Source organism: Chamaea fasciata, unplaced genomic scaffold (assembly GCF_029207755.1).
Source record: "Chamaea fasciata isolate MVZ Bird 193981 ecotype frontalis unplaced genomic scaffold, bChaFas1.0.hap1 SCAF_13, whole genome shotgun sequence".
Taxonomy (NCBI): domain Eukaryota; kingdom Metazoa; phylum Chordata; class Aves; order Passeriformes; family Sylviidae; genus Chamaea; species Chamaea fasciata.
Window position 1 is genome coordinate 9,601,070 of NW_027094098.1, and position 27,223 is coordinate 9,628,292.

At 40.6% G+C, this 27,223-nt stretch overlaps 1 protein-coding gene across 1 annotated transcript in view; it reads right to left on the bottom strand.

The window, feature by feature from the left end:
- Positions 1–26,687, bottom strand: part of KBTBD12 (kelch repeat and BTB domain containing 12) — a 40,620-nt gene extending 13,933 nt beyond the window's left edge. The window contains exons 1-5 of the mRNA XM_066195739.1: positions 26,630–26,687; positions 17,799–18,933; positions 16,567–16,837; positions 13,243–13,393; positions 1,723–1,920 (exon numbers count right to left, since the gene is read on the bottom strand). Coding sequence (XP_066051836.1) covers positions 1,723–1,920; positions 13,243–13,393; positions 16,567–16,837; positions 17,799–18,868 — 1,690 coding nt within the window. The 5' untranslated portion in view covers positions 18,869–18,933; positions 26,630–26,687. The remainder of the gene's footprint in view (positions 1–1,722; positions 1,921–13,242; positions 13,394–16,566; positions 16,838–17,798; positions 18,934–26,629) is intronic.
- Between the last annotated feature and the right edge of the window lie 536 nt (positions 26,688–27,223).

The following is a 27,223-nucleotide window of genomic DNA, read 5'->3' on the forward strand; positions in this document are numbered from 1 at the left end:
GACACAACTACACACTACTTTACTGGTGTACAGAATGCACATGTAGGGGGTCAGAATTCAGGTTGCACAGGTAACTGCAAAACTGGCATTTTCTAACTTTGACTTCTTGTTTTCCAATCTAAATAACACAATTAGTGTAGCGGAGTTCTATACATAATAATATAGATTGAAGTAGTAGAGGGAGGAATCAGGACCCCATTGAGCTGGCATTAAACACAAAAGAAGGCCTTCATGAAATCCACAGGAAGACTTTCAACCTCTCCCAGAACAACCACTCTTTTATACATGACTCAGTGACAGAATGTGGTGGTATTGCACAGAAATTGTTTTTATGGCTCCGAAGTTACCCTAGTCAGAAAATCTCATATTAATCAGTTAGTCACAAAATTGGAACAAAATTGCTTCATTTTTCAGTGCTAATGATCACAGAGTCATCAAATTGTTTAGGGTGGAAAAGACCTTTAAGATCATCCAGTCCCACCATTAACCCAGCACTGCCAAGCCCACCACTAAACAATGTACTTGAGTTCTTCATCTACACGTCTTTTATATTCCTCCAGGGATGGTGACTCAACCATTTCCCATTATTAGCCTATTGAAATTTTTACCCACTAACTTTAGGCTCTTTCATAATGTTGCTGAGAAAAAGACAACTAGAATGGCACAAGGTTTGCAATGGAAACACAGTGAGTTGTCATAAGCTTAATTTCTCTGACGTCACAGAACTTCTATCAGAGATGACACGAGAAAATGCCTGCTAGGGAGCTGCCAAACAATTGTTTTCAGGAAGTAGCTTCCTCAAACAGTAGCAAATGAAAGCAGAAGGCAAGTTGCGAACTAGCTGATGAAAATCATCCTTCTAAAATAACAGCAGTTTTAAGTTTAGCGGTTGTTATGCAAGTAAAAGTGTAAAGAGAAGGATATATATCCCAGTGATACCATGTGACCATTCCTGGTCAACAGTGAGGCTGACATGACATTTATTAGCAGTGGATAACTGCTATTGCTATCTATGCTATTGCTTTCTCCTAGAAAGGAAATTGGGGTGGCAGCTGTATATAGCAGAATCATTTAAGTGTGCTTGTTTTGCAATCCTTTGCATTTATAATGAAAAAAAATACAGGTTATTGGCACTGGAGATCGTGATAAAGCTAAGCAGAATTGGAAGGAAGAAGACTTAAAAGAAGAAAGCTGTCCATGGGGCTAGGATTATTTAAAATCACTAGATCTGGAACTTTAGTCTCTTTGTATCTCAGTTCCCTATCCAGGGAATTCATTAAGTACACAAGCTTTTTCAAGGTTGATTACAAAAAGCATTTAAGTAAGTAGGCAGAGTGAGATAACATGGCTAAGGACTGATGGACAGAGCTTTAATCTGCAACAAATACACCCAAGTTCTCTAACATCCATAAAACACTAAGCTTCGCATTTCTGTGACTCTAAATTTAAATCCAGAATAATTCTGCTGAGGTTTTAGATTTGGACAGGTTTAGTGCAGCTCAGAAACATCCTTAAATGTTTGTGTTTTGTTAAGGAAAAAAGCAAAAGTCAAACAGAACCCAATTCATATTGACATTAGGAGCTGGCAGTCCAAAGGGCAGAATCAGGTCTGTGACTTCAGGGCATGCCAGTGCCACCTGATAGGGCTGATCACACATCAGGTCGGTCTGTCCAGTGAAACTGATTTTAACTACACAGAGACTGTTGGACTCATTTTAGTACCTGCTCCATGAAATCCTCCACAGAGGTACAGCTTCCCTTCCACGGAGCCTGCACTGGTAGAGTTTGTTCGTAAGGAGAGAAGGGGAGAAGGCATAGGGGGTCCATCCCTCCAAAAGTCTCCATCAGGGTTATAAATCTCCACTGCATCAAGACATTTCCGTGTCTGTCCTCTGTCATAACCAAGGCACCCAATTCCTCCTGCAAAAGATACGTAGGTCAAATGTAGCAGTCCCACGTTCTGCTGTAAAATACATTGCTGTCTGCATTTTCTGTTTACTTCTTCTCATCTCCCACTCTTTCCTCTTTGCAGCTTCAGAAGTTTGTGAGAGAACTCAAAGCAGAAGCTACAGCACGTTATCTACAGACACCAAAGCAAGATCCTTTCTGAAGTCTTCTGTCAAAGGAAGGACAAGCAGAATGTCTTCAAAACACAAAGGTATTTTGTTTTGTTTTCTTCCCATATGGTAGAAATTGTCATAATTATTTGTTCTATTTGTTGGACAAATTGCAATGGATCAAAACCTATTTTTCAAATACTGTTGGTGGATTTGACCCTTACACGTTACCAACCATTATTTGCATTTTTTATTAGTTTTCTTCAATAAAATAAAAATATTACACCTATCTCGTATGGCAAATTACACCTATTTATTAAGGCAAATCGAATTCCAGGAACAAACCCATCCAACACATAGGAGTGTCAGCTGAGTTATTAGCAATAAGCCCTACTGTTGAGTGGTTAAGTAGAGCTTGAAGTCAGTATGCAGGATTGAAACAGATCCCAGTTTCCTTTTGCTGGGGCAGGCTGCTGATGTACCTGAGATCCCTGTGCACACTGGAAGCACTGTACCCTGATAGTACTTTGCAAACTCTGCCTTTCCAAATCCCTTCCAGTGATCAAATCCACATTTTGAATTTACAGCCTTTGGTTCTCAGGAATTAATATGCTGATGTGCCTGCGCAGGTTTTCCATCTGTGCCAATGGACACAATACTCTGTAATGAGCACTGATGACATTCTTTTGTGCATGTATGTGTTTGTGACTACTTTTAAACATAAAATGACTGCAATAGGCAAGCCATTTCCACATGAAGGCTGGCATTCCAGATACACGTGTAGGGCTGCTCAATTGTGCAAATCCAAAATGCATTGTAAGCATGTAATTACGCCCTTGCATATGCAAAGGGAAAGAACTGCAAGTGCAACCTGTGCTGGTTCAGCTGCTTTTAAAATATATTGGCCCTAGTACTATTAAGCTGGTCTGTCAGAAAAATGAGCCCCTAGTGCTCCAAGTTTTACTTGCGTATGGTTTTCCATCTACCTCTTAAAATGGACTGTGTTATTCTTTAAATCTTTTGTGCAGTATCCAAAAGCGTTTGCAAGAGGAAGCTCCCTATAAATGGGGCTGAAACACTCCAAATTTGCCAGCACTGTATTCCTGATCTGTATTTTAGAGTCAGGCAAAGATAAGATCAGTTAAATCTGCATCAGAGCAGCAAAATTAGACTAAAATTCAGTGTCCATTATCATCAGCAGAAAGTTTTCCTCTGGCTGAAATTAACAGTAGTTTGTTTCATTCAATATTTGACATTGAAAACCTTAAAAAGTTTGGTTTCCATCTCCTTTTCCAGCACAGCAAGTCTTTGCTTACCTCAATACCCACCAGCAAGTGGGTATTGCAGTTTGCATTAGATACCCCTTAGTGTGTGCTTACACCAGGCTGGCATCTAAATGTGTTCAGTATTAACACCCTCAATTAAAGCAGCATTTACACTGATGGGCTCCTCTCTGAGGCTCGATTCACCTAAGAGAGGTGAGGTAGAGATTAACTGTGGCCATGGAATTTTGCTAATCATTTCCATGTCAAAAAGGGAAGCATCACCCTGCTGAGCCTTTCTCATGATGGAATCTCACTGAGCTATTCCTTGGGGCATTTCAGAATTCAGACATTTACTTATTGTATTGTTCTTCATGCCAGAAGCATCATCCTCTCCTGTGCAGTCTTTTCCACTACTCCTTCATGCCTCGTGAAAGTGGTGCCACTCTTAGGACAGGACAGTATTCCCATAGATTTATCAAGAAAAATTCAAGAGCCAATAAAATTTTTAATTGATAAGGGTATTTAATTGATTGCTTATTTCATAGGGTTTCTGATTGTACAGCTTCCATTGGCAAATTCATAGACTACAGCATGCAAGACAATTTGCTACCTGTTTATGTACAGTCCACAGACTGCAGTGTAATGCAGAGAATGATTCTCAAGGCAGTTTTAACTGGGAACCAATAATATTAAAACTCCCCACTGAATAAATTGACCCTTTCAAAATACAGCTTTGTGGTGCCAAAGACAGATGGCTGCTGGTTGTCAAGCTAGATATTTTTAAATAAGCCCAGTTGTTACTGTACCCCAGTGAAGAATATGCACTCACCCAAAAGAAGTGTCTTCATGTGAAAAATAAGAGATGTTCTTGTTCAATCAGAGGAATAAATGGTACCAGTTAGGGAACACATGCAGCATGTCAGAAACTAATAACTTTGCTGATTGCCTTATTATTTCAAGCAGGGAGGGGGAGGTGAACAAAATGGCTCTGAACTTATCTAGGAGCATAATAGGTGTTTATTTCTTACTGTGTTTTTATTGGCATTTTCTAAATAGAGTAACTGTGGGGCAAGGTAACTTCAGAAAGAACACAAATAATCAGGTACAAAACTGACAAAGCAGTCAGTGATTTTTTGCAAAAAAACCTCACAACTATTACCTGTTAATAAAGACATTCAGCTGCCAGTCCAGGAGATACACAACCAAATATTTTTCCTGTATAGTTAGTAGAAAAGTAGTTTTCCAGGACCTCTTGGTGCATCTTTTCAAAAATTTCAGAGCTACTACATGTTTTCAAGTATTTATGAAACCTTCATGGTGTGGTTTAAGCAACTTATATTTAACCTCTTTTAATCTTTTTAGTCTTTATCAGAGATAGTCCTGAAGGTACAAAAGATCTCCATTTTATTTAAACTCTGCTCAGCTTTTTCAGCTAAATCCAATTTCATAATCAGTTTACAAGAGCAAAACTAAATTCTCAGCAAATAGAAAGGAAGAATGAAAAATCAGAGGGGAGTAAAATTCAATTTTCAAGCTTAGAAAAAGAGAATTCTGGAAAACAAGAAATCATGAACCTCAACCTCCTCTCTTAAAGCAGTGTTAACACTTGAAAGGTTGCTAACAAAGGAAGTGAGGATATCAGACTCTCTGAGCGCTGTTTTTCTGTGTTCCCAGATGCAGAAGTTGAGAATTACTCCTGTGAGAAAGTATATTTTTTCCTCTAATGGAAATGACTGTCTCAGGACTCTTTCCAAAGAACTGAATACAAAAATCAAGAAGAAAAAAAGTCTCAAATTTAAATCAATTTGCATCTATAACTTAGTGGAGGAATCTCACATTAACCAGGCTATTCATCATCTACAGTGTATATACCATATGAGATTTCAAATTGGCAGAAAAAAACCCTTGCTGTGTCAGACAACTCTGGCCACTTTCTGCTCCATCACTCAAGAATCCAGATCATCCTGTCCTACTGGCTTCTTCATTCATATTTATGAAACCATCAGGAATGCAAGTGGAGACATAGGGAACTATAGTTAAGACCACAAAGATTGTCTTTATCTCAGGTTCTTTGGATAGTGCAGCTGAAAAACTGAGCTTATGCTCTGCTCCTACAGGAGCCTCTATATTAAATGAGGGTGACATTTAGGGAGCTAAGGCAGGGTACAGAAGAGGGGCATAGGTCATTTGAGGGACACTCAATGATCCATCAGCAGTGCATGTTATACTTGAGATGGTGCCTTAAATCACCTGAAACTATAGATGGGGTCAGTAAAACGCACCTGGTCACAGCCTCCTGGGAGTCCCAGCAGGTGTGCCAAGGGCAGCAATGCCCATAATGTAGGGAGGGTCCTTTGTTAAGCCACACTCATGAACAGAGCAGGTGAATTCAACCCCACCTGGTTCAGTTCTCTGCCTAATGCTCAATTACATGTCCTTTGTGCAGGGAAGATGGATTTCTCACTGGGAGTTTTAAACATTTCTGTCATTATCACATTGATCGTATGAGAAGATCAAATCCCAGAACTCAGTCTTCGTATCCCTTACAAATACACCCTTTCAATACTTTAGGCTTTTTACAATTGCATTTTTCCTAGGAGGTATTTCAGATGCCACTCAATGACTAAAATAACCACTGAAGCCATCTTTGTGTTCCACAACCCATTAATGCTTGAGAGCTTTCCATATCACACTTGGATTAGTCTGCAATTAGACATACTTTCAAGGGCACTCTGTAAGCAGTGGTACTAATGGACTTTAAACTTAACATGAAGCTCCCTTAGTAAAATAAATATCTAAATAAAATGCAGGATCTTTATTAAGAAGTCAGGATAAAGAAGACAAGCCTTTGATGCAAGAAGGCAAGGCACGGCAGGTGATGTGATTAGGACGTCTTCAGCATTTTAATGAGGCACAGTCCTGTGCAGTGCTCTACCCACACAGTGCTCGTTATCTTGCTGAAGGCAAAGCACCCAGCTTGGACTAGGGTCAGCTGCCTCTCCCTTACCCCATGCTCATTGGAGAAGACCAAATGCAATTTAGAGCCACATCAGCCTTAATAACACCACAGCCTTCCAGCACTTGGGGGGAGAAGGTCTATAAATGATAGTGAAGTGGTAAAGAGTCACTGTGAATAATTAGTTCAGCAGGTGCAAAGGCAATAACTGCTTTAAATACCTCTGAATATTTCTATAGGAGTGAGCCTGACATGCAGTTGAGTTATAAGAAATAGGGAACATTCCAGCATGCACTGACTTCACCCATGTCACTGATATGAAGCAGGCACTGGCACAGAGGAATTGCACCTCTAGGTCTCATCCACACCGAGCTCTTATGGAATTAAATTTGCCAGGCAGCCAAGTCCAACAGTGACAATTTCTTTTCTTCCAGGAAAACCACACAGATGTAAGTCTAGATTGCTCATGGCATAGACAGGGTGGGGATGCTTGAACAAAATAACACCTACAAGGTGGCTGGGGGTCCACATAGGACTGTGCTCCATTGAGACTGACTACCAGATTCACACCTCATAATTTGGTTGAAATTAGACATGCACTACTGTCTCTCAGACAGAGCAGTGTATCAGGGAACAAGAGGAACAGAGCTGCTTCCAAAGGGAAATTGAGCTGGGTAATGAGCTCACCATGAGGGCACAGGTCCACAGAACCAGAGATGGGCAATTGCAGGAGGCCCTACCAGCAGGTGTCAGGCAAAAGCACAGTAGGAATTGACCCCTCAGGCCTGTGTTTAACTGGTGCTCCTGAATCTACGGGCAAAAGGGGTGGGGGGAGGCCCCAAGTGATGCTGCTCAGGGTGTTCAAGGCTTGTTAATGCTCTCAGGGTACTGACAGTGTTATTCTTTATCCTATAACTGAGTCCTCAGATCACAATACCAAGAAACATGTGGTCTTAGTAGTGCCTCTTTGAATTTTTATCAAAGGAACCTGGGAAATGGGTTAAAAAATAAAAAAAAAGAAAAAGAAAAAAAAAGTAACTCTTCAGCAAGCAAATGAAATCCAAGATGTGTCGCCCATAAAGTAATTCATTATTAAATTGATCTCCGGAATGTACAATGGATTTAATAGTGCTAATCTCTTAGGTAACGTTTCCCTTCATTACCAGCACTCAGACTGAGTCTCAGCAGTTACATTTCTCTCTCATTCTCTGATAGGCAGGGCTGCATAGCTGGTGTCTCAGAGAAATGAGGGAGCCATAAACCAGCCCTGGCAGGCACTTCCAAGGATGAAACCAAGGAGCACTGTCATCCTTTGGTAACCCACAGCACAGCAGATGAGGTAATGCAGCTTGGAGAAGACACGAGGGCAAAAGATTGATTAGAAGCAGGGCTGATAAAACAGATTATTGTCTTCCTAAGCGTGCTCAATGTTTCAGATTCAGCTCCTTCTTTTCTCATAAAATGCCTTTCCTCACTTCCTTTAAAAGTACTTAAGTGTGTAGAAAGCAGTTTCAATCTCATCTATCAGACCAATTTATCTGCCTATTTTTGTTCCTCCCTGCACATGGACACCTTGGAGGCTGTTGCACAGATATAAAAGCTTAGAATCAGACCCATACGCTGCTACTTGTCAGAAGTCCAAAGCATATTTATAAATAGACATGTTTATTTTAAAAGAAAGTGTTATTCAAATGCACAGTTAATACTCAAGCACGAAAACTAAAATGTCTCCTTCCAGCTCCTCCTACACACACTTTCTTTTCCAGAGAGACCCCAAAGTACATATTCAAATAAGTATTTTGTGATCAAGACATTCAGTATTTAATTGAACCTCTTTTAACTGTTTAAAACTTAAAAGAAGCTTTCAGCAAGAACCCAGGGGGGAAAACCCTCAAGGTGTAATAGTTAGGATGCCAGTCTGAGGAGGATAAATAAAAATTCTTTGGTTCCTAAATCTTCCCTAATAGGATTTCTCATTTAAGTCCTTCAATACATTATTATTTATGAAGCAGGAATTATACAGCATAAAAGCAACACATGGTTAAAACTGTCATAGTGATACAACTTTTTTTTACCAGTGACCTGTATTTCAGAGACACTAGTTCCACAGAGTGTGTTTTATCATAAGTAATGAATGTGGCATTCAAATGGATTCATTTGGATAAATTTTCCTAATTTGTATGTTGGCTGTGATATGTTTTCAGAGAAGTAGCTAGAAAGGATATTTTTTTAAGTGAGAGATTAAAATGCATGACCTTAAATAGGACCCTCCCATCTGGTTTTCTTCCAAAAGTGTCTCAATTGCCTGTGTCATTAAGAACACAATACTGCTCTTTCTTGGGCTTTCCAACAAATATAGCTATGTTCCTGGGAAAATATGGAGAGAAAGAGCTGAGACCAGTGAAAAGAGATTAATAGGAGAAAGGATTTTGAGCCTTAGGAAATGCTGTTCATTTACTTATAAGGATTATGTATGGTGTATAAATAGCATGAGATTCTCTAGGAACATCACACAACAAGCGGACAATAATTATGTTGCAGAATTGCTTATGAAGACACACAGTACAGGTTCTTGAACAATACTCAGACCAAAAATCTATTTCTCATTTTCCTTCAATCAACATGACTCCAGAATAATTCCATTTAAGTCATTAGGGTTTTACATGCTGGAGCTGGCAATTAGTCTGGGAAGAGTTTTTGGACAGTGACTTCATACTGTGTGCTGTGCCAATAGGACTCTTCAGAAATTAACACTTCAAAGGCTAAGCATGAGCTTCTGATCTGGGTGAGAATAAAATGATCTTGACACAACACAACTGCCATCAGCAAACTACTTACTACAGATTTACACCTACATGGATGAGAACAAAAATCAGATTTGTCTATCAAAGAATCTACTACTTCACCTTATACAAGGCTAGTATTCTGTCAATTCTTTCTGCTTCACATTTATGATATAAATTGCATTTATGCATCACAGACATTAGAGAGGATCAGCTTTCTCTGCAATGAGTTTTCATCTATGCTCTAGAGTCCCTCAATGTGCTAACACCTGCTGAAAAGAGCTGACAACCTTACTTCATTTAAGGACTTTGTTTTCAAGTCTTGCTTGAAAGAAATCTTATCTCTCCGGATCACTATGTGCCCAGTTAGAACTATCTCTTTATTTCATGTTTTTATTCCTGGGAAGCAGGGTGGGGTCCTCCAGGCATACAGAACATAATCTTGCATTTACCTGTTTCCACCTTGCCTCCCTTCCTTTCCTTCCTCTGCCTTCAGCAGCCCCCAGTGGATCTCCTTAGCTGGCTGCAGACTGCAGGATGCCCGTGGAGATGATGCATCCCAAAAGGAACAAGAATGGTAGGCAAAGTGGGGGATACCTGTAGGAATCCAAACAGTGCCATTCCATGCTTCTGAATGGCCCTTTCACTGAGTGTCCCCAGACTGGGGCTGCACAGGAGCCTGTTAGATGTCCAAGTTCTGTGCATACACACTTCACCATGAGAAATTTCCATTAGGATTGAGGAGGGTATCAATAGCAGTAGCAGAAACTCAACAAAAGTCTCTCTTTCATCTGTAGCACAAAAGTTTAGTCATTATGCCTGAGCTATCTCTGAGGCCACTACATGAAAACAACCTATGAGCTGTGATCCTCTTCAGAATGTGTCTTTTTGCACACATCACCCTTGACAGCCTCTTTCTAGACTCCCAGAGTGTCTGACACTCCTTATGGAGTGGGGTGATGTCCAAGGGACGCACAGCTTTGGGGAGCCTGCAGTGGTTTTACTACCCGCACGGCAGTTGGTATTCTTTGCTCTGTCACTATCAACCTCTATTCTTTCCATTCCCATTCTCTCCTGAACATCATCTGCATGATCAAGTCCTACATCAGCCAGATTCAGAACACTTTCACTGCCTTCCTCTCAATGCCATGAATTGCTTGTTCCCCCGGCCAGGGTGACCATTGCAATTGCGTCCAAAGGGGAACTGGACCCACCTCACAGCCCAGCAGCCTGAGAACTCACAAGGTGACAAGAACCTGTCACCATGGATAAACTGTGGAATGTAGCTTTTCTATATGAGGTTTCATTTCAGTTGGCGAGTGTTAGTTTACAGCTGGAGATGAGGCCGTGTGTGGTGTCTGCAGAGTAAGGTGCCAATGTAATGTCTGTATCACTGTTTCCAGACAGAGTTCATTTGGAAATTGCTTCATCACTTTGAGAGGTCTTGGAAAATTCTTTAATCTCTCCACAGAGTTTTCAGACTGTGATGGTTAACATTTAACAACCACGTTTTCTTCTTAATTTTAACAGATAAATCTCTGTTTCCACCCATACTCCTGCAGGTGGATTTCGAAGGCAGAATTTGTTGACCAATCATTTTTGGCTCAGACTTGTCTTTCAATTAAAAAATTAGTTGTAATATTATTTGACTTCCCAAGAAAACAAGACTTAAGCAATTCCTCTAACTATATGTGTGTTCTCTATCTGCATTTACATTATTTTCTCTACCTTATATAGCTTTTGAGCCTTATGGCCAGTTTCAACTAAATTTTGCAGATTTCTAGATGTTGAAATTCTTACAATGTTTGTGAAAACTGGCAATGAGGAGTTTGTGAAAGCAGCCCAGACCTAGGTCAAAATGTCTTCTCTTCAACTGATATTCCTGATACCTGATGGTACCTCATCCGTGTCTGCACTTGCTGCAGTTACACCTTGAGTGGGAAGAGCATCAGAAAGGAGGCAGGCTCAGAAATTTAATGGTAAAAATAGCCCAATCTTTCTCAAAAATCTGCTGCTTGGAGCAGGGTGTGAGCTTAGTTACCCTTGGTATTAATCATGAGCAAGTTTTTCCGTTACAGTGAAATTACCCCAGAGGTACACTGTTAAAACTGAGAACAAGCACTGCCTTTTTGAGTGTTTAGTTAGACCTAATGGCAAGAGTGAAGGGTCCAATGCAGCAAACTGTTAAACTAAGCATGAAGTGCATTGGTTCCCTTAGGAGTAGGCTCAAATAAAGACTGCCGTGGGAAGGTGTGTGAACCAGCAAAATGATGGGGACAGAACAAAACCCTGTTACCACCCATGTGCAGATCAGTTTGGAGCAAAGATTTTCTCTCCCACGCACACAGAATTATTGGTATTGGCCGGCAGGTAAGAAAGAATTAAAGTTAGTGTTCAACTCCCTGCAGCACTGGCTGCTATACATACAAAACCAAGGCTTTATATTTTTTTAATAAGCAAAATGCTTCTGAAGGTCAATGAGACCATGAACTTTCCTTAATGCCATTTAAACGGGCATTTTCTATATTTAAGGCTGTGTTTTGTGTTCAATCTGTACATTTCATTATTGTAATCTCTCACATATGCTTCTTGCTTTGTGAGATTTTGAGGGAAGAAAATGAATGCTGTTTTTCCCATTGGCCACTCCTTTTCCTTGTGCCAGTGTCAGACTAGCTGTGAAGAAGACTGTCAATTTGTTTTATCACATGCATCCCAAGGCGGTTGCTTTTTTGTGCTCCCTGATTCCCTGTGTCATCACAGCCTTCGAGGTCTTGATCTTGGAGAGCTTCTTACTGAAACGCATGAATGCTGCTGTTCTCTTCCCAGCTATTCCAGCTGCTTCTGCTGCCCCGTTTAGAGCATCAGTGTCAGTATAAATAATTATATGTATTTAACCTTTTACAAAGCATGAAGTCTCCACATTTTCAAAGCACCTTTGAACCTGGGCAGCCAACACTCTCATTGTTTAACAGCACACTGACATTCTCCATCACTAACCTTTGACAATAACGACACGACTTTCTGTTTGCAAAACTCACTCTTCCATAGGGGCTTCTTTCACCCTTCCTTCTGGTTGTGCCTATGGGCCTCTCTCAAACCACTTAAGAGAAAGAAGTTTCTCTAAAAGACAAATGCAGCCATAAAGCCACTTTCCTCTTCTGCTTCAAAGACACTCTTTCCTGTATAACCCCCTGCGAAGCACTTCCTGTATTGTGAGGCAGGAACAAACTCTGCTTTATCCCTGGTATGTAACAGCCCAGACAAAGCCAGAACACCCTGATACAGGATGTGTATTAAGCTGATAAGACTGTATTTTTGTGTTCACTTTGATAAGCCTGTAAGTAGTGGTAGTTTGAAGCAGAGGGGATTGAAATGTCCTGAGGTCCTGATAGAATTGCTGCTTTCTTCATGCCTAAAGCTGCCTGTGAGACCATGGGAGCATGGAAGGGCATGAATCACTCACAGCCCACCTGTAGATTGACTGGATGAACTTTTTTCCCTGCTTCTCCAAGAACTTTCCAGTGATATATCGATCTACAATAAGATTTTGGGGCCAAAGATTTTGAGGTAGGTAGGAGATTACTGAACTTGTTTCCCCAGCTTGTAAAACTTTTGGTCAAAGTACTGTTTTGAAACACAAAACCTGAAAGGATTCAATCAAAAATTAAAAGAAGAAAATAGTCAGATTTTTTTTAAAAAATGCACTGTGTTGAGGTAGGTGGAAGAGAAGAATTCACTGAGTTTTATAAGGAGACACTCATGATGTTGGTTTTGGGAAATCAAAACTTTCTTTATCCTTTTGCATTTCCTTCAGGATGCTGCATATATTCCTTAGCTTTTCATTGCTCACCTGTACTTCAAGGCTTCTCTACTCACCTTTTAAAATTCATTATTATTTATGGGACACACTGATACCCCAAAGAAATGTATCTTAAAAAGTGAAGTGTCTTTGTTGCATGAATCCAGAATGCTCCACATTCACATAATTTAATCTACATGAATTACAGAAGGAAGAAATAATGTGGGGAAGAAATAACTTTAGAAAAATACTCTCCATTTAGCACAAGGTACTTTGTCCTACAGTATGTAACAAAGGGTGAGATATTTCACTTTGCAAAGAAAAACTGCTGGAAAGAAGAAAAAGTCATGGTGCTATCTGTTAAAAATCTGTTTCCTCTTACCCAAGACATAAATCTCCCCGTTGACTACGGCTGTGCTGAAGCGGTACTTGGAGAACTTCATTGGAGCTCTTTCCATCCATTTGTCTTGGCCTGGGTCGTACCGAAATGTTCTGTTACTTAATCGATCCGGCTCCTCGTCAGGCAGATCCATCTGTATGAAATATGACAGCCACATAATAATACGACATTTGGAGCCCTCCACATATGCCTGCAGGCAATTAATCACGGCAGACAGCTCGGCAGATAAATAGCATAAACACATCAATTACAGCTGCAGGGGATTGTACTCCCCAGGGTTTAACAGCACCCATGGCTGGTGGCTGGGAGTTTGCTGTAGAAGGCAAAGGAATAAGTGGGTATCTATGTCCTGCAGCAACAGAGCCAAGGATTTGGGTACTAACAATTCAGGGTTAGGGTTAGGGTTAACGTTCCCAGCTCTGGAAGAACATACCCCCTTCCACAAAGCTGCTGTATAGTCCTAATAATAATGAGGGAAAATCAGTCTGTCTTTTTTTTTTCCTGCTATATGTTGAAATCTCTTTCCACTATTACTCAGACTGTACCAGGAATCTCAGTTAGGTACTTTGTCGGCCTTTCTCAGTCCTATATTTATTTATTTATTTACCTATTTATTTATTTATTTATTTTTATTTATATATCTTATCCTAATAAACATTTTCATGTTTATTTAGTCAGCCTAATCACAGTGATGTTGTTTAACAGCTGTAACTTCAATAATTTGCATTATAAGCTCCTAACCCTCTTGTTATATCTTTGTTGCCATAACACTTTCTATACTCACTCCTACTCCTCTTGTTATCTCTAATCTTCCCGCTTCTCTGCCTGTCTTATACAATGCAGGGAATTCAGATGCTGTTTTCTGGGTACAACACCCTTGAATGTTAGCAGTGGGATGTGGAAAGAGGATTCTGAAATATTTTGGGATGGAAGTTTTCACATAGAGAGAGTGAGAAGGAGAGCATTACTTTGCTTGTTTGTGATGGTGTTACGTGTGTCCTTGTTTTCTTGTTACTTTCCTTTCCCAAAAGACCTTTCCAACACTAATGCCATGGGCAAGATAGTAGGAGGCAAGCTAGAGAGTAAATATAAAGCCCCTTGGTTATTCCCTGTGTGTGCCTGGGGTGTGTTCTTTCTCTGTGGTAAGTGTGAAACACTAATTTATTCACTGAAAGAGGGATATTTGAAAGCTGTGTATTTTCAGCACAGACTAAACATGTACTTAGGAGAAGAGACCACTTGACATGCTGTAAATTCACATCCAACCTCATTTTTGTGGTAACATTCTCCTTGGAGTGCACCCTGTTCTCTCTGTGTACAGAAAACATAACTTCCAGCAGCTCTTCAGACACCTGTGTCTCAGGGGTCTGAAATCTCCCTCTCAGCCTCACCAAACACTTTCCTCCATTATAACAGCCCCCAGTTACCAGGGCTGGAGTCACTTTGGGTTTTAACTATGCTGGCATCAGGGACCAGACCAATGCTGAGCAGAGCAGCACTGCTGTGAGCAAGTCCTTGCCCTCCTAAGCTGTCATTTTATGTCCTGGCTTGACTTTGTCTTGTCAATTACAAAGCCTGAGTGGGAAGGGAACATGTATTTATCTCTGTCCTGTAATGGACACATGCATTTAGGGCACTCTGTCAGTGCTGTTGTTAGTGTTTGTTCAGGATTGACAGAACATTCAGTGCTGCTCCAGCACAGGGACAGCACCTGGCTCAGCCAGCTCATTTGCCTTCCCAGTGCAGCTGTGGTAACCCCACATATAGAATCACTGCATCTGACAGGGGGAAGATAGATGGTACCAGAAGAATTCAGCACTTTCTCGTGCTGGTCTTAAAGCACTTTTTTCAGAACTTTAGCTAATTTATTCTGGTCTGTGCAGGTATGCCATAATCTTACAAAGCTGTGGGTTTTGATCAATTGCTGTTAATCTGCTTATCCCAAATCTATTTCTGTATAAACTCAGATCCCCATGCATTGTTACTGATAGTACTGGCAGGCAGCTATCCACTTCAGGTAGGTTTTAAAAAATTTAGGTTTGGCTCAATATTCCTGACTTGTGCTTCTAAGTCACTTTTCCCTCTCTCAGTCTGTTCTGGAAAAAAGCTTAATAAAGCTGGTTGTCTGACTTCAACATCTATCTTTGTTATATGACATATCTTTCAGTTCAAGTTTTTTTTACAGACAGATTGTTTCTACATTAAATGTTTTTTAGTTCTGTACATATGAGATACCCTTGCAGAGTTGTTTCTATATCAGAAATACTCTCTGGTCTTTCTGTTGCCTCCTTGGGGACTCCCGCACTCAAAATAGTCAAAGATCTGGAGGTCTTGTTTAGCTGAATACATCTCACTTTTAAATACTTTAAACAGTAATTTATTTCAAGAGGACAGAAACCATTGAGTTGTGATGACAGTCTGAACATCTTGCAAAGAGCATTATTGATGCTCCTCTTCATTGTCAAGTGAATGTGGGGCTTTTTCCTGAGCACTCAAATATAAAATTCACCAAGAAATAAATAAAAAATGGGCTAGACTCTTAAAAAAAGATATTTTATGCTGGGAGCAACTGGAGAGAGTGAGCACTGCCCTTGACATCCATTTTCCCTGTAGCATAGCTCTGTATAATCTCTGTACTACTGAACGTGTATCTGTGGCCCTGCTGACAATCCCTCTAAAAACTTTACATGGCCAAATAATGCAACAGAAATAAATAAAAAGATTGGTTAATAAATAAATAGATGAAATAGGACTCTGTTTCCCAGAGAATTTGACTTTTCTTTTAAAACGTAATGTAATAAAAATCAAATAAATTAACTTTAGTTAGCCAAGAAAGCTTCCTGAGAAATCGAGGTGAACTTTAAATGTCACATATATATCTGTCCCTGAAGTGTACCTGTGTACATGCTTTTTGAAAACAGGCACAGTTAAGGGTCCCTGTATGATTAAATGCCATTATTTATTATATCTAGAAAAATTAAGAGGATAGTAAATAAGGAATAGAAAGGATGGAACCTTTAATGACAAATGAGATGTATTTTAAACTCTTGCCCACTGTCCACATCTCTGTGAATAAAAACTGCCCTTCCTGAAGTTGGTATTTACAGTGAGGATGGCATAGATGGATATTATTCTTCTTCACCCGGATTGATTTTCCTACAGAATATGTACATACATACAGGAATGTGAGGAACTTATTCTTCTGTTATCAATGATGTATTTTCCCATGCAAGAAGCACTGTAAAATTACACAACGGTTCTTGTTAGTGCGCACAGCAAACGAAGTAAATAGGCACAATTCTCAACCTGTGGTGTCCATCCACCTAGCACATACAGCTTGTCCTTCACTGTCACCACCATGTGGCAGGCCAATGGTACTGGCAGAGGCGCCGTGCTTCTCCAGGTGCCTTGCTCCATAGAGTACTTCTCCACACAGTTTGTGACCAGATACTGGTTTTTCACTTTCATCTGCCCTCCTATTACATAGAGGTCGTTGTGGGCAGTGCCCAGTGCATAGAGCTCACGGAGCTGAGTGGTGCACAGACTGTGCCAAAAGTGGTTTCCTTGCTGGTGGTATCTGTAGGAAAGAAAATCCAGACTTGTAAATGCCCTGGTTCACCCAGGTCCCCATCAGCCTCTTCGAAAATATTACCCCCTTTAATTGTCAGTGTTTACTCAGTACAATGAAAAGAGGACCTCTCCTTCACAGAGAAGTTATAAAATCAAGCCCCATGTTTGCAAGATCAAGCATTTTTAGTGTGAGGAATCCTAGGTGTCCTTTCAAAGACATTTGACCTTCATTAATTAATTAAGGTAAGAAGTCACTTATTTCTGCATGTGCTGCTCAATCACAGTTTCTGCTGAAATTAGTGGGAGCAGTGAGAACTCAACACTGCTGAAAAGAAAGCCATTTCACCTGCCTCACTATGAATTTATTTCCTCAAATTTAGGCATTTGCATTTGAAAATGCTGTCACCATTTTAAAATTTTATCTTTAATCCAGGAAATGTCTGGTTTTCTTTAAAATGTATGCATCTGAAAAAGATATGAGTATAAACAGAATGAGGTTTTTGAGCTATCAATCATTATCTTTAATCTGTGAAGCACTATCATCAACATCAACAGAGTAGCATGTTTTCTCTGCGTTACTGGGCTCATTGGATCATTCACTTGGCACATTTCCACCTGCTAATGACCTAGAAAAGAAGTATCCAAGGAAGATACTGAGATTTTGGTAAGGAGAGTATAAAATCTATATGCACTGGTCTAATTCAGCTCATCTACTCAGAGATACCACAAGAGTAACTCCTCATTCTTTCAGGAGAAGAGGCATCAAGATTTGGTTGTATGTATATAACTCAGAGCTATGGAAATAAGTTGTGACAAATTGATTAAAGTAGCCAAAATCTCTAAGAAAAAAAAAAAAAACAAGTAAAAAATGCTTTGTGCAATGGTCTTTTTTGGGTTTTGTCCCCAGGGACATTATTTAGATTTAAAAATTTTAAATAATTAGGGGATTTCTGACAGAGGGTACACACCTATAAATTTCAATGTTCCTGGTCCTTTGTCTAGACATTTTGACGGCGCTTGCCTCGCCTGCCACAATGATATCATTTTTTTCAGTGACAACACCAGTGCAAACACATCCTAAGCCCTCTCCATACTTTGGGGAGGAAATGAAGTAAGTCTTCCGTGTCGCAGGAGCATAACAAAAGCTGGCATCTGCATAGCTGCCATGCCTGGACCTGATGCCAAGGGAGTTGTTGCCGATGCAGAGCAGGAGATCCGTCATCTCCATGCCATATCGCAGGCTGAGGGAAGGGTGGCTGGACAGTTGGATAGTTTTCAGTGCTTCCTCGAACATATCATTGCATTCTGAATTGCACAGAATAATTGTGTTCCTTTTCCGGGCTTCCACAAGAAAAGAGGGGCTGACAAGTACCAGTCTCACTTGCTTGAGGAGCTCAACAAGGTATTCTGAACGTGACTCTCTGCTGTGCTTGACCCATCTAATGACGAGGTCCAGAATGCTCTCCTCCCTGGAAATATTCAGATCATCTGATTTGATGAGAGCCATCAGCTGCTGGAATTCAATCTCTAGTATTTCTTCCTGCAAGCTCACCTCAGCAAAATGCTGATACATATATTTCCTTGCTTGGTCACATAAATCTTCTGCCCCAATGTGGTTTGCAAAGTAGTAGATGCCCACACAGTTGGAAGCATCCATATGTTCCATCATGTACTTCTGACACATATTGCAAACCTCTTCCATCTGCATGAAGTAGGCAGCCAGGGCGACAGTCTGCACATTGAGGGTTGTGAGGTGCAGGTCCGAGCTGTACATGTAGTGCAGGATCACCGACACGCTCTCAGCCGAGATGTCGTGCAGCACCACTTCCCTCTGCGTGCACTCTGCCAAGCCGCACGTGAACATGGCTTTGAAATAGGCACTGAAGGCAGCCAGCACCACCTTATGGCAGGGGAATTTCTCACCTTCTGCAATCAGCACCACATCGATTATCTGTGTTGATTCTTTCATTGTCTTTACTTGCTCCAATAAAGTCAAGCTATGGCGCTGCTTTCTCCTCTCCTCAGCCTTGTAATTCATGGTTGATCTCCAAACTTCCTCTCTTTAAATATCCTCAGAACTCAAGGTCTTCATTGGGAATGTTTCTAGAGATAGAAGCATGATATTGTCCAATAAGAACAAACGAATATTGCCATAGGTATCTAAAGTTAATCGTCTGTATGATGTGATGTGAATCAGTAATGTATAAAATTGTTCAAAATTATGGTGAGGTCTCAGGTTCCTGGCCTCCAAGACAAAATATAAGAAAAATCAACACCTCAAATGACCTTCAGGATTCAATACCTACCCCCAGGTTCTGTGATTATTTAAAGACAATTACAGATTTCCCTTCAAAGCAGCGTTTTTCAACTGCCTTCTCCCTCTTTTCCCTGACCCTGATACAGAACCTATAAAAATTGAATTGAGAGAGTCAACACAGGGTTGTGGGTAGAGGCAGCTTTTATCCCCAGAGACTGGCAGTGAGGTGGAAGGAAGCAACTTGGTCCAACTGGCCAGATTCTTTACTCTCTCACACCAAAGCATTGGTTTCTACAGAGTTGCTACCGGTTTTCTTTGGAATAAGTAAAGAATCAGTAAATAGAGGCCAGCCTTCAAGCTGTCCTCCTTCTCAGCAGGATATTTATGTGCTGCAGAGTCACAGTTTTGGTTCCACTCACTGTAAACTCAAGGGACATTTTAAATTTAATTGTAATTAACATCATCCCTACAGTTTTATTTATGAGGGGAAAAAAGGGAATTTGTGGTCTCATTTCTGTTTGGTTTTTAGTTTAGTTTTTGGGGTTTTTTTGAAGGTAGATCCCTTAGTGAATCTCTGTCTTTCTGCAGAATATGAGGTATAGGTGTAGACTTTCAGTGGGAGAATGACATTTACCATCACTTGTGGGATACCAGTCCTTATCACAGTTTTTGGCTGTACTATGGTAATGAGACAGTTCTGTTTTAGAAATGCATTAAGGACTCATGTCATGAATCACCAATACATGAACAAGTCCTAAAGCTCTGGTATAACCATGTTTGAAACACATTGTAAACATGCTACAAAGTACTTAATGAGTCTGTTGAAATGAGTAACATTCCTCAGCAACTTAAATATTTGCAGGATCAAGGGCTTGTATCACAGATTGAATTGGTTTTTTCAAATCCTGGCAGCACTAAGAGACGTCTTAGTTTCATTAAAGAAACATGAATCAACATAAAAAATGAGTGTATGAAATTCTTTGAAATTTCATCTAAAGGTATTTTTGCAAACAGATTTTTCTACAGATTTAGATAGATAGATCTTTAAAAATATTACAGTTATTTCCCAGGTGGAAAGGAAATCTACAGCTATATCACCAAACTCAAGCCTACTCTTTTAGCTGTTCAGTTGTTTTTGGAACTAGTCATCATTCTACAGGTTAGGTAGATTCCTCACTTTGAGTGCTAATTTAAAAGCCAAGCATGCTTGAAGATTGGCATTTCCTTAATTTGATCCATTCTTTCCATATTTCAAATATGGAACCAGAAGCAACAAATCTAAGAAATGAAACTGGGTTATTACCAGATTTTAAAAATGGATTTGGAAGACTAACATTAACACCTGGATGTGGGCCAAGCTCTGAGCTCTTCTTATGATACTTCTAAAATTCAATCAAAACAGTAAGCTGAGTACAAAAAATACAGAGATGGTATTTAAAAATCTTGGGGTTTTTTTGTCTCCATTAAAATTAAATATTGCATTTGAGAAAACATGGATCTTAATACTGTATCAATTGCCTCTGGAGCAGTCTTTACAGTCAGTAGAAGTCTTTCATGAGACAGGAAATGTTCTTGTTTTTATCCTACATGATAATTAGACAGTTTATTGTTTTCCCTTTGTGTTATTTCATCACTTTGTAATATTTGATTTTCACTGTATTTTGATAAAGGAACCTCCCCATATCTCAGAAATTGTGCTTACAGTCTCAAAGACCGTAAGCACAGATATCTTAAAGAAGATGAGCTGTAGTGTCTTGAACCAGGTTGTTCATCTCCAGCTGTATGAAAATGTTAGTAAGCACCAACAAGCCCAAATCCTGTTTCACAATCTGACTAATCATGACTTTTCCTCCAAAATTATCAACTTTTCTCCTTTCTCTTTTATGATGTCAGAAATTCATGCATCCCCCAGCTTTTCTATAATGGTCAAAATGTGTATTTTTAATGTAAAGAACAAGAGAGATAATTAATCACCATCATTTCCCCCAGACTTTTGTACAGATCAGGAAGAAGCTGTGTGTAGAACTGAGTTATGATTTCATTTCCTTTGCTGATCAGGCTTAAGTTTTCTTTTACTGTAAGAGCAACACTTTGTCACTGTTCATTAAATTAGTGAATTTTAATGTGTTCATACCAGTGGTCAGCACATCTGGCACAACACCCTGGCAGCTGTCTCCTCTGCTCTTTCATCAGTAAGGTCTCAGCAATGGCAATGTTGAGGCAAAACATAGCTCATGCCATTTATGTGCTACTTGAGTTATTAACATCTGATGGACAATAATCTGATCCCACACCCACTGCCCAGGCAATGAAGTGCAGTGCCCATCTGCATTCAGGGCGGGTGGTCTCCTCTGCCACCTCAAAGCTGCTAGGTCTGCTCTGGGCACCCTCCCCAGGAGCTGCCACTGGGAGCAGATGGGGTGGCCCCTTCTGGACCTGGTCCAAACCCAACCATCACCTCATGCTGTGCGAAGAGTCTGTGCCTTCCAGGTAGGATCACTGCAACCCTCCAACCTGTCTTCACCCATCTCATTAAGCTCTGCAGAGCAATGCTGCTTCCTCAGGCAGAGCTGCAGAAAGAGTGTGGTTACCTCACACCTGCGAGAAGACAGAATTCACTTTTCCTTGTCAGAACACACCTTCTTTATCACTGTGCTTTGACAGCATAGCCAGCTCCTGACTGAACTGTACTCAACAAAATCGTGCTGTTGACTTGCATGTGAGTCTACATTCTCCATTCTACAGCTGAGGAAACTGAAGCTAAAAGGGTAAAAGGAAAATGGGATTAAAACCCAGGGGTGAAATGCTTTCATTAAATTCAGAAATTCATCCCTGTTCTTTAGCTGCAAACTTGTCACTTCCCTCTTGGCTTTTAGCAGTGTTTAGGTGAAGTCATAGGAAGGATATTAATATTCTCCTTTATATCACTGGAAAGACTATTAAAGGGTAATGATGAAACAGTGCTGCTTTGCTTTCCCTCTAGGTTACAGAGGGAAAAAGATGGTACATTGATAGTAAAAGAGAGGATAAGTGTGATACAAATATAATTTGCAGCAAGACAGTGCTCTGAGACTGTGTCAGAGGCTGGGTTGTCATTATAAAACTTCCAGTGCAAGGTTCAAATTCTTTATAATGTCACCAAGAGCTGAAATCAGAGTTAATGCCTTACTCAGAATTTTGGGATACTTTTTTCTTCTACTGTGAAAAATGGATTCAGGTGCAAACCTCCATTGGATGTTACTTTATTTGAGAGCTGGGCTATTAATTATTCTCCACCTCTCTCTGCTACTTTAAGTTTTATATCAAGTATTTAGTTAGTCTAATTTCACCTTTTCTTTTTTGCCTTTGTGCCATGAACCTCATGAAGAGCCATATATAATGGTATGCAGGAGCTCCAGCATACACTTTGCGAGGAAGTAGTGTGCTGCATGAGCAGTTTAAAACATAAAGAAGCACACTGCTGTGAGCTCAGCTCTCCAGCATTTATGAGGCTATCAAACTATAAATAAATGCTGTCCTCAATTCTCAGTTACACTGCAGCCTCTTTGAACTGCCCCAGTGCAAAGGGACTGTAAACCAGATGGAAGTATCTCGTCAGGAATTTCCCCCAACCTCTGGGGGGAAAAAAAAGCTACCCTGTAATTAGAGACATTATTTTGTCTGTATTTTTTTGTCTGGGACATAAATATTTTTTGTCTTTTCCCGAGGAATCTCCTATTTCCGTATCGTGGTGGGAGGGTGGGAGCTGCAGGACCTGGCTCAGCAGAGGTCACAGCACCCAGTGTGGGGGGCACCTCCTGCATCCTTCTCTTCCCCCTCTGCTTTTTTTTTTTTTTTTTTTTTTTTTCCTTTGCCTTAATGAGGCTGCCCTGCCTTAAGGCGGCCTCCCTTCAGGTGCTGAAAGGATCAGAGTTCAATCACATCAAAGAGTCAGTGCCTCTGCCTATGAATTATTTGTGCTTCCTTTGTTATCAGTAAGCTGAGAAGCAAATCTGCTAATTGTATGCATTATGACATTTGGCTGACAGCCACAGTGAGGCAGAAATCAGCACCCAGATGGTAATAATGTTATAATCTCAGAGTTCAATTATGAAGGCTGTGCTGGCATTTAAGATCAAGATTTTAAACCCTGCAAAAGATCCCACAGTGCTCAAAAAGAGCAAATAATGATGCTAATCTTGATACAAGGGAAAGGTATAATATTATATATTAAGGAAGCTTCCGGTGAATTATAGATGTTCCTATATCTATAGGATAAGAATAACCATTCTCTTAATTCTGACACCTGGAAAGATGCCAGAAGAAATTATTATGTGATTGAATTATAAGGATTTAGAGGGTAACAAGGTGATAATAGCAGTTATGGCACCTATTTATCAAGAACAAATTGTGTCAATCCAATCCAATTTTCTTCATTCTTTTCAGGGATAATAGGGGATAAATTAGATAATTTGTCTTAAGACTACTGATATGGTCATACGTGACAAATTGTGATGAAATCCACAGTTTAAACCAACATCAGTTAGGTGCCCAATTGGTTGAAAAAGCAGATTCAAATGATAGTTATTGGTGGTCAGACTGGAAAGCATTTCTAGTCTATGGCCCGAGAGCTGCGCTGAAAAGGTCACTCATAGTTTCAGGGAATACTTTCTTTGACTCAGATATGATTTCTTGAATTAATTTCATCCATTCTGTCCAGATAAAATATATGGCAGAACATTAAGTGGGAAAACAACCACTTCTTTTTAGGAAATTTATGTTTATATGGGCATACAGGTAAGTGTGACTAAAAGATGGCTCTCTGTAACAATTATACATTTAGTGCGTGGATGTGTTTCAAGTATCACTGTAGATAGCAGCAGCCAGGGTACCTTTCTGGAAGTTTTCCATATTCAGTCATTTGCCAGTTACTTAGAGAATTAGGATTTTCAGGCTTTCAAAGGCATCTAATTAAGTTAAAAGCCCAGCTCCTGCTGAAGCTCATTGTGTAATGTAGGAACTGAAGTGTCTGCATCACTTTTAAAGGTAAAACTTCAGCCTTAAATAGCTTAGGGAATTCTAAAAGATTTGGCAGATGATGAGATCACCTTCTATTAAAGTCATAGAAAGAACCCTCTTTTCTCAGCCCTCTCGTTCTCTCAGGATCTGCCCCATAGCAGGTACATTTCAGGTGATCTGAACTGATTTTTTTCTGGCAGGAAAGGAGGAATTTTGAAGATTTGAAACAACTAACACTACAAATCAAATTACACCATTGGCCCACATAAGATAAAGTCTAACAATCCTTCTGAAAGAGATTTTAACTATTTTTCTCCCTCCATCTCTGTGGCACCTTGTTTCTGTTACTGAGAAGCCTAAGCCAAGGCACTCTGAGGTTTCACTATATCCAAGCATAGGCCTGTTCTTGCTGGGATGGGCTGCTAGGCAGGCTCATGGGAGCTTTCTTAACTTGTTACAGTCTGCAAGCAGTGCAAAAAGGAGGCTCTCAGTGCAAGGAGACGGGCTGCTGACGTACAAGCTGCTTCTGTAGATGTAGGCAGCTGTGGTAGTGTTGTGCTCCCTTGTGTGCATCCCCTGCAACCCAACTGCTCCAAGCATCCCACTCCAGCACAGCCTGCAGTCATCTCCACTCAGACTGCAACAGACACAGCCTGGCCTTTCTTCAGAAGCTTAATTTTCCTTCTTATTGCATTGCTCCTAATTTAAAATAAAAATAAAATGAGACTCAACAAGGTTCTCTGAGCTAGGAGAAACTTGGTACCTTCCAGGGAGATTTTTAAAGCAGTTTGCTTTCAAAACTGTGTTTGGGAGCATGATTGACCATTGGAGACCTGAAGACACTTTGATCAGTTTTCAAAGCCTTTGTGTAGTTTATGATTCTGGGAAGATTTGACAGTTTGAGCTCCGTTTACTGCCAAGACAGGGGCCTAGATGTGGGATTGGATTAATATTGATCCTATCTCAGCAAATACCAGACTTTTTTTTTTTTTTTAAACTGTTATAGATTCATGAAAAAAAATCAAAGCAGCTGGAAATGAAAGACCTTGTAGGCCACCTTCTTGAATATGCCTTCACCTGACAATCTGGTTCAAGGCTCAGTGAAGTCAGTGAAAAGAATCCCACAGTTTAAGTAGAAAACTGATGTGGCTCTGTTACCAAACAAATGCCTATGAATAAACCCCAGTCTGAGCCAATTATATGCATTAATTGTATGAGAAGAATAGAAGTTAAAGATATCCATACCAAGCCCATTTCTTTCACAGTTCACTTATGCAGATCATTTTTCTTGCAAATAAAAACTAACTGAAATGGCGAAGTGCTCATTCACAGAAGGAGGACGCACAAGTTTTTACTAAGACAGATGCCAGCAAAAGGAAAATGTATCTCTAAAATGCATTTCAGTAGCTCTTCAAGCAGCCTGAGAAGGGCCTTAAGGGTTTTTCTTTTTGCATTTCTCTAAATACACTGGCTAGGATAGGAAAGGCTCACTTTCTGGAAGGGTTATATCATACAATGTAACAGAACTGTATCACAATCATAAGAAACATAATTTAATAACTGTGTGAGCTAGGCTTTCTTTGCATTTTTACAAAAGATTGTAAACTCTAATTGCTAATATTTACATAACTCTGGAGCATCCATCCCTCAGGTGAGCAAATGCTAGTATGTAAAAGCTTCTAATAATCCTGTCATTCAGCAGTGAGATTAGAATAAAGTGCAAATTGTAAACCCTTATAACCCGATGTCAGGATTCCATTTGTTACTGTTTGAATCCAAACTTACCACTGAATTTCTCCAGTTCCAATTTCAATCACTACCAAGTAAACATGTGGGTATGTCCATATTCACAGAAAGAAAAATTCAGAGCAACCCATGGCAGCAGCACACCACCACATCCAAAATGCCCCCTGCACTGACACACACGTTCAATATCCCCTAAATCTGCAATCCCCACTGAACCTTCATATTAAAAATGTTCATCCCTTTGGCAGGGATCAGTCCCAGGCACAATACCCTGATGGAAGTGGCAAGAATTTCTCTGAGCTTCCTATCTGGAAGCAATGCCAGACATTTGCAGGTTTGTGGAGTATTCAAATCTCCCCACTGTGCGTAGACCTCCAGCACTGAACTTTCTGCATCCATGGACTGATCCTGTTTTCACACTGCTGACAAACCCAATATAGCTGCAGACAGACCCCAAGTTTGATGTTGATCAATGGTTCCTGTCCTAACTTTGTAATGAATCTCTTACAATTCCTTTATGAACTGGACAGCAGGCAGTGTAAGAACAGAGAGGGCTCAGTTTTGGCACCAACAGTGGGTCCGACAGCCTCCTCCCCCTTGCAACCGGCCCGGTGTTTATGCTCCTCTGTAGTACCTTTAAGGGTTCCGCAAGACATTCAGGTATCACTGCCCACAAGTTTCTCATGCACCCAGCAACCCAGAGCAAGCTTGGCCCTGGTGATTCCACATTGCCCATCTGTCCCAACACCAAACACCCTTCCCTTTTCTGTTCCAAGTGGGGATGGGATTTAAATGTACCTTTCCGACGCTGGGAGCAGCAAGGGCCTGGGAGAGGGAAGCAGAGGTCTCACACAGCTGCACAGAGCTCCTGGTAACAGTGAGGTGCCAGGGCTATAAATAGCCTTGCATTGGGCTCCTGGCTGGGATGAGAAGCTGCTCTAATGTCAGGCACAGGGGCACTTTAGGACGCAGCTGACAGGCACTGGTGCCGTTCTCCTTACCCCCTGTCCATGTGCTGCCTGCCCTGCTGCCTACCAGGCACTGTGCTAGGGAGCATCTCTTCTTTGGGGTGGTGCAGCCACAGTTGGTGTTGGTGACCCCTTCAGGAATTGTGTCCCTCACAGACCCTGCACAGAACCAGGCATATCTCTAGGTGGCAGCTGTTCCTGGGTGGCTGGAGCAGTTCCAGCACAGGAACACCCACCTACCTCTGAGGCATGGCTACCCAACCACAGCAGATGATGTTCCTTGCTGACCCTATCCAAGTAATTTTCAAAACCAAGGCCACTGTCTCCATAGCTGATAGCAAGTTTCCCAAACTGATCCTCCTGCCCTTCTGCGAGATCACCAAGAGCTGAAGCTGTACACAAAAGGATTGCTGACCAAATTGAA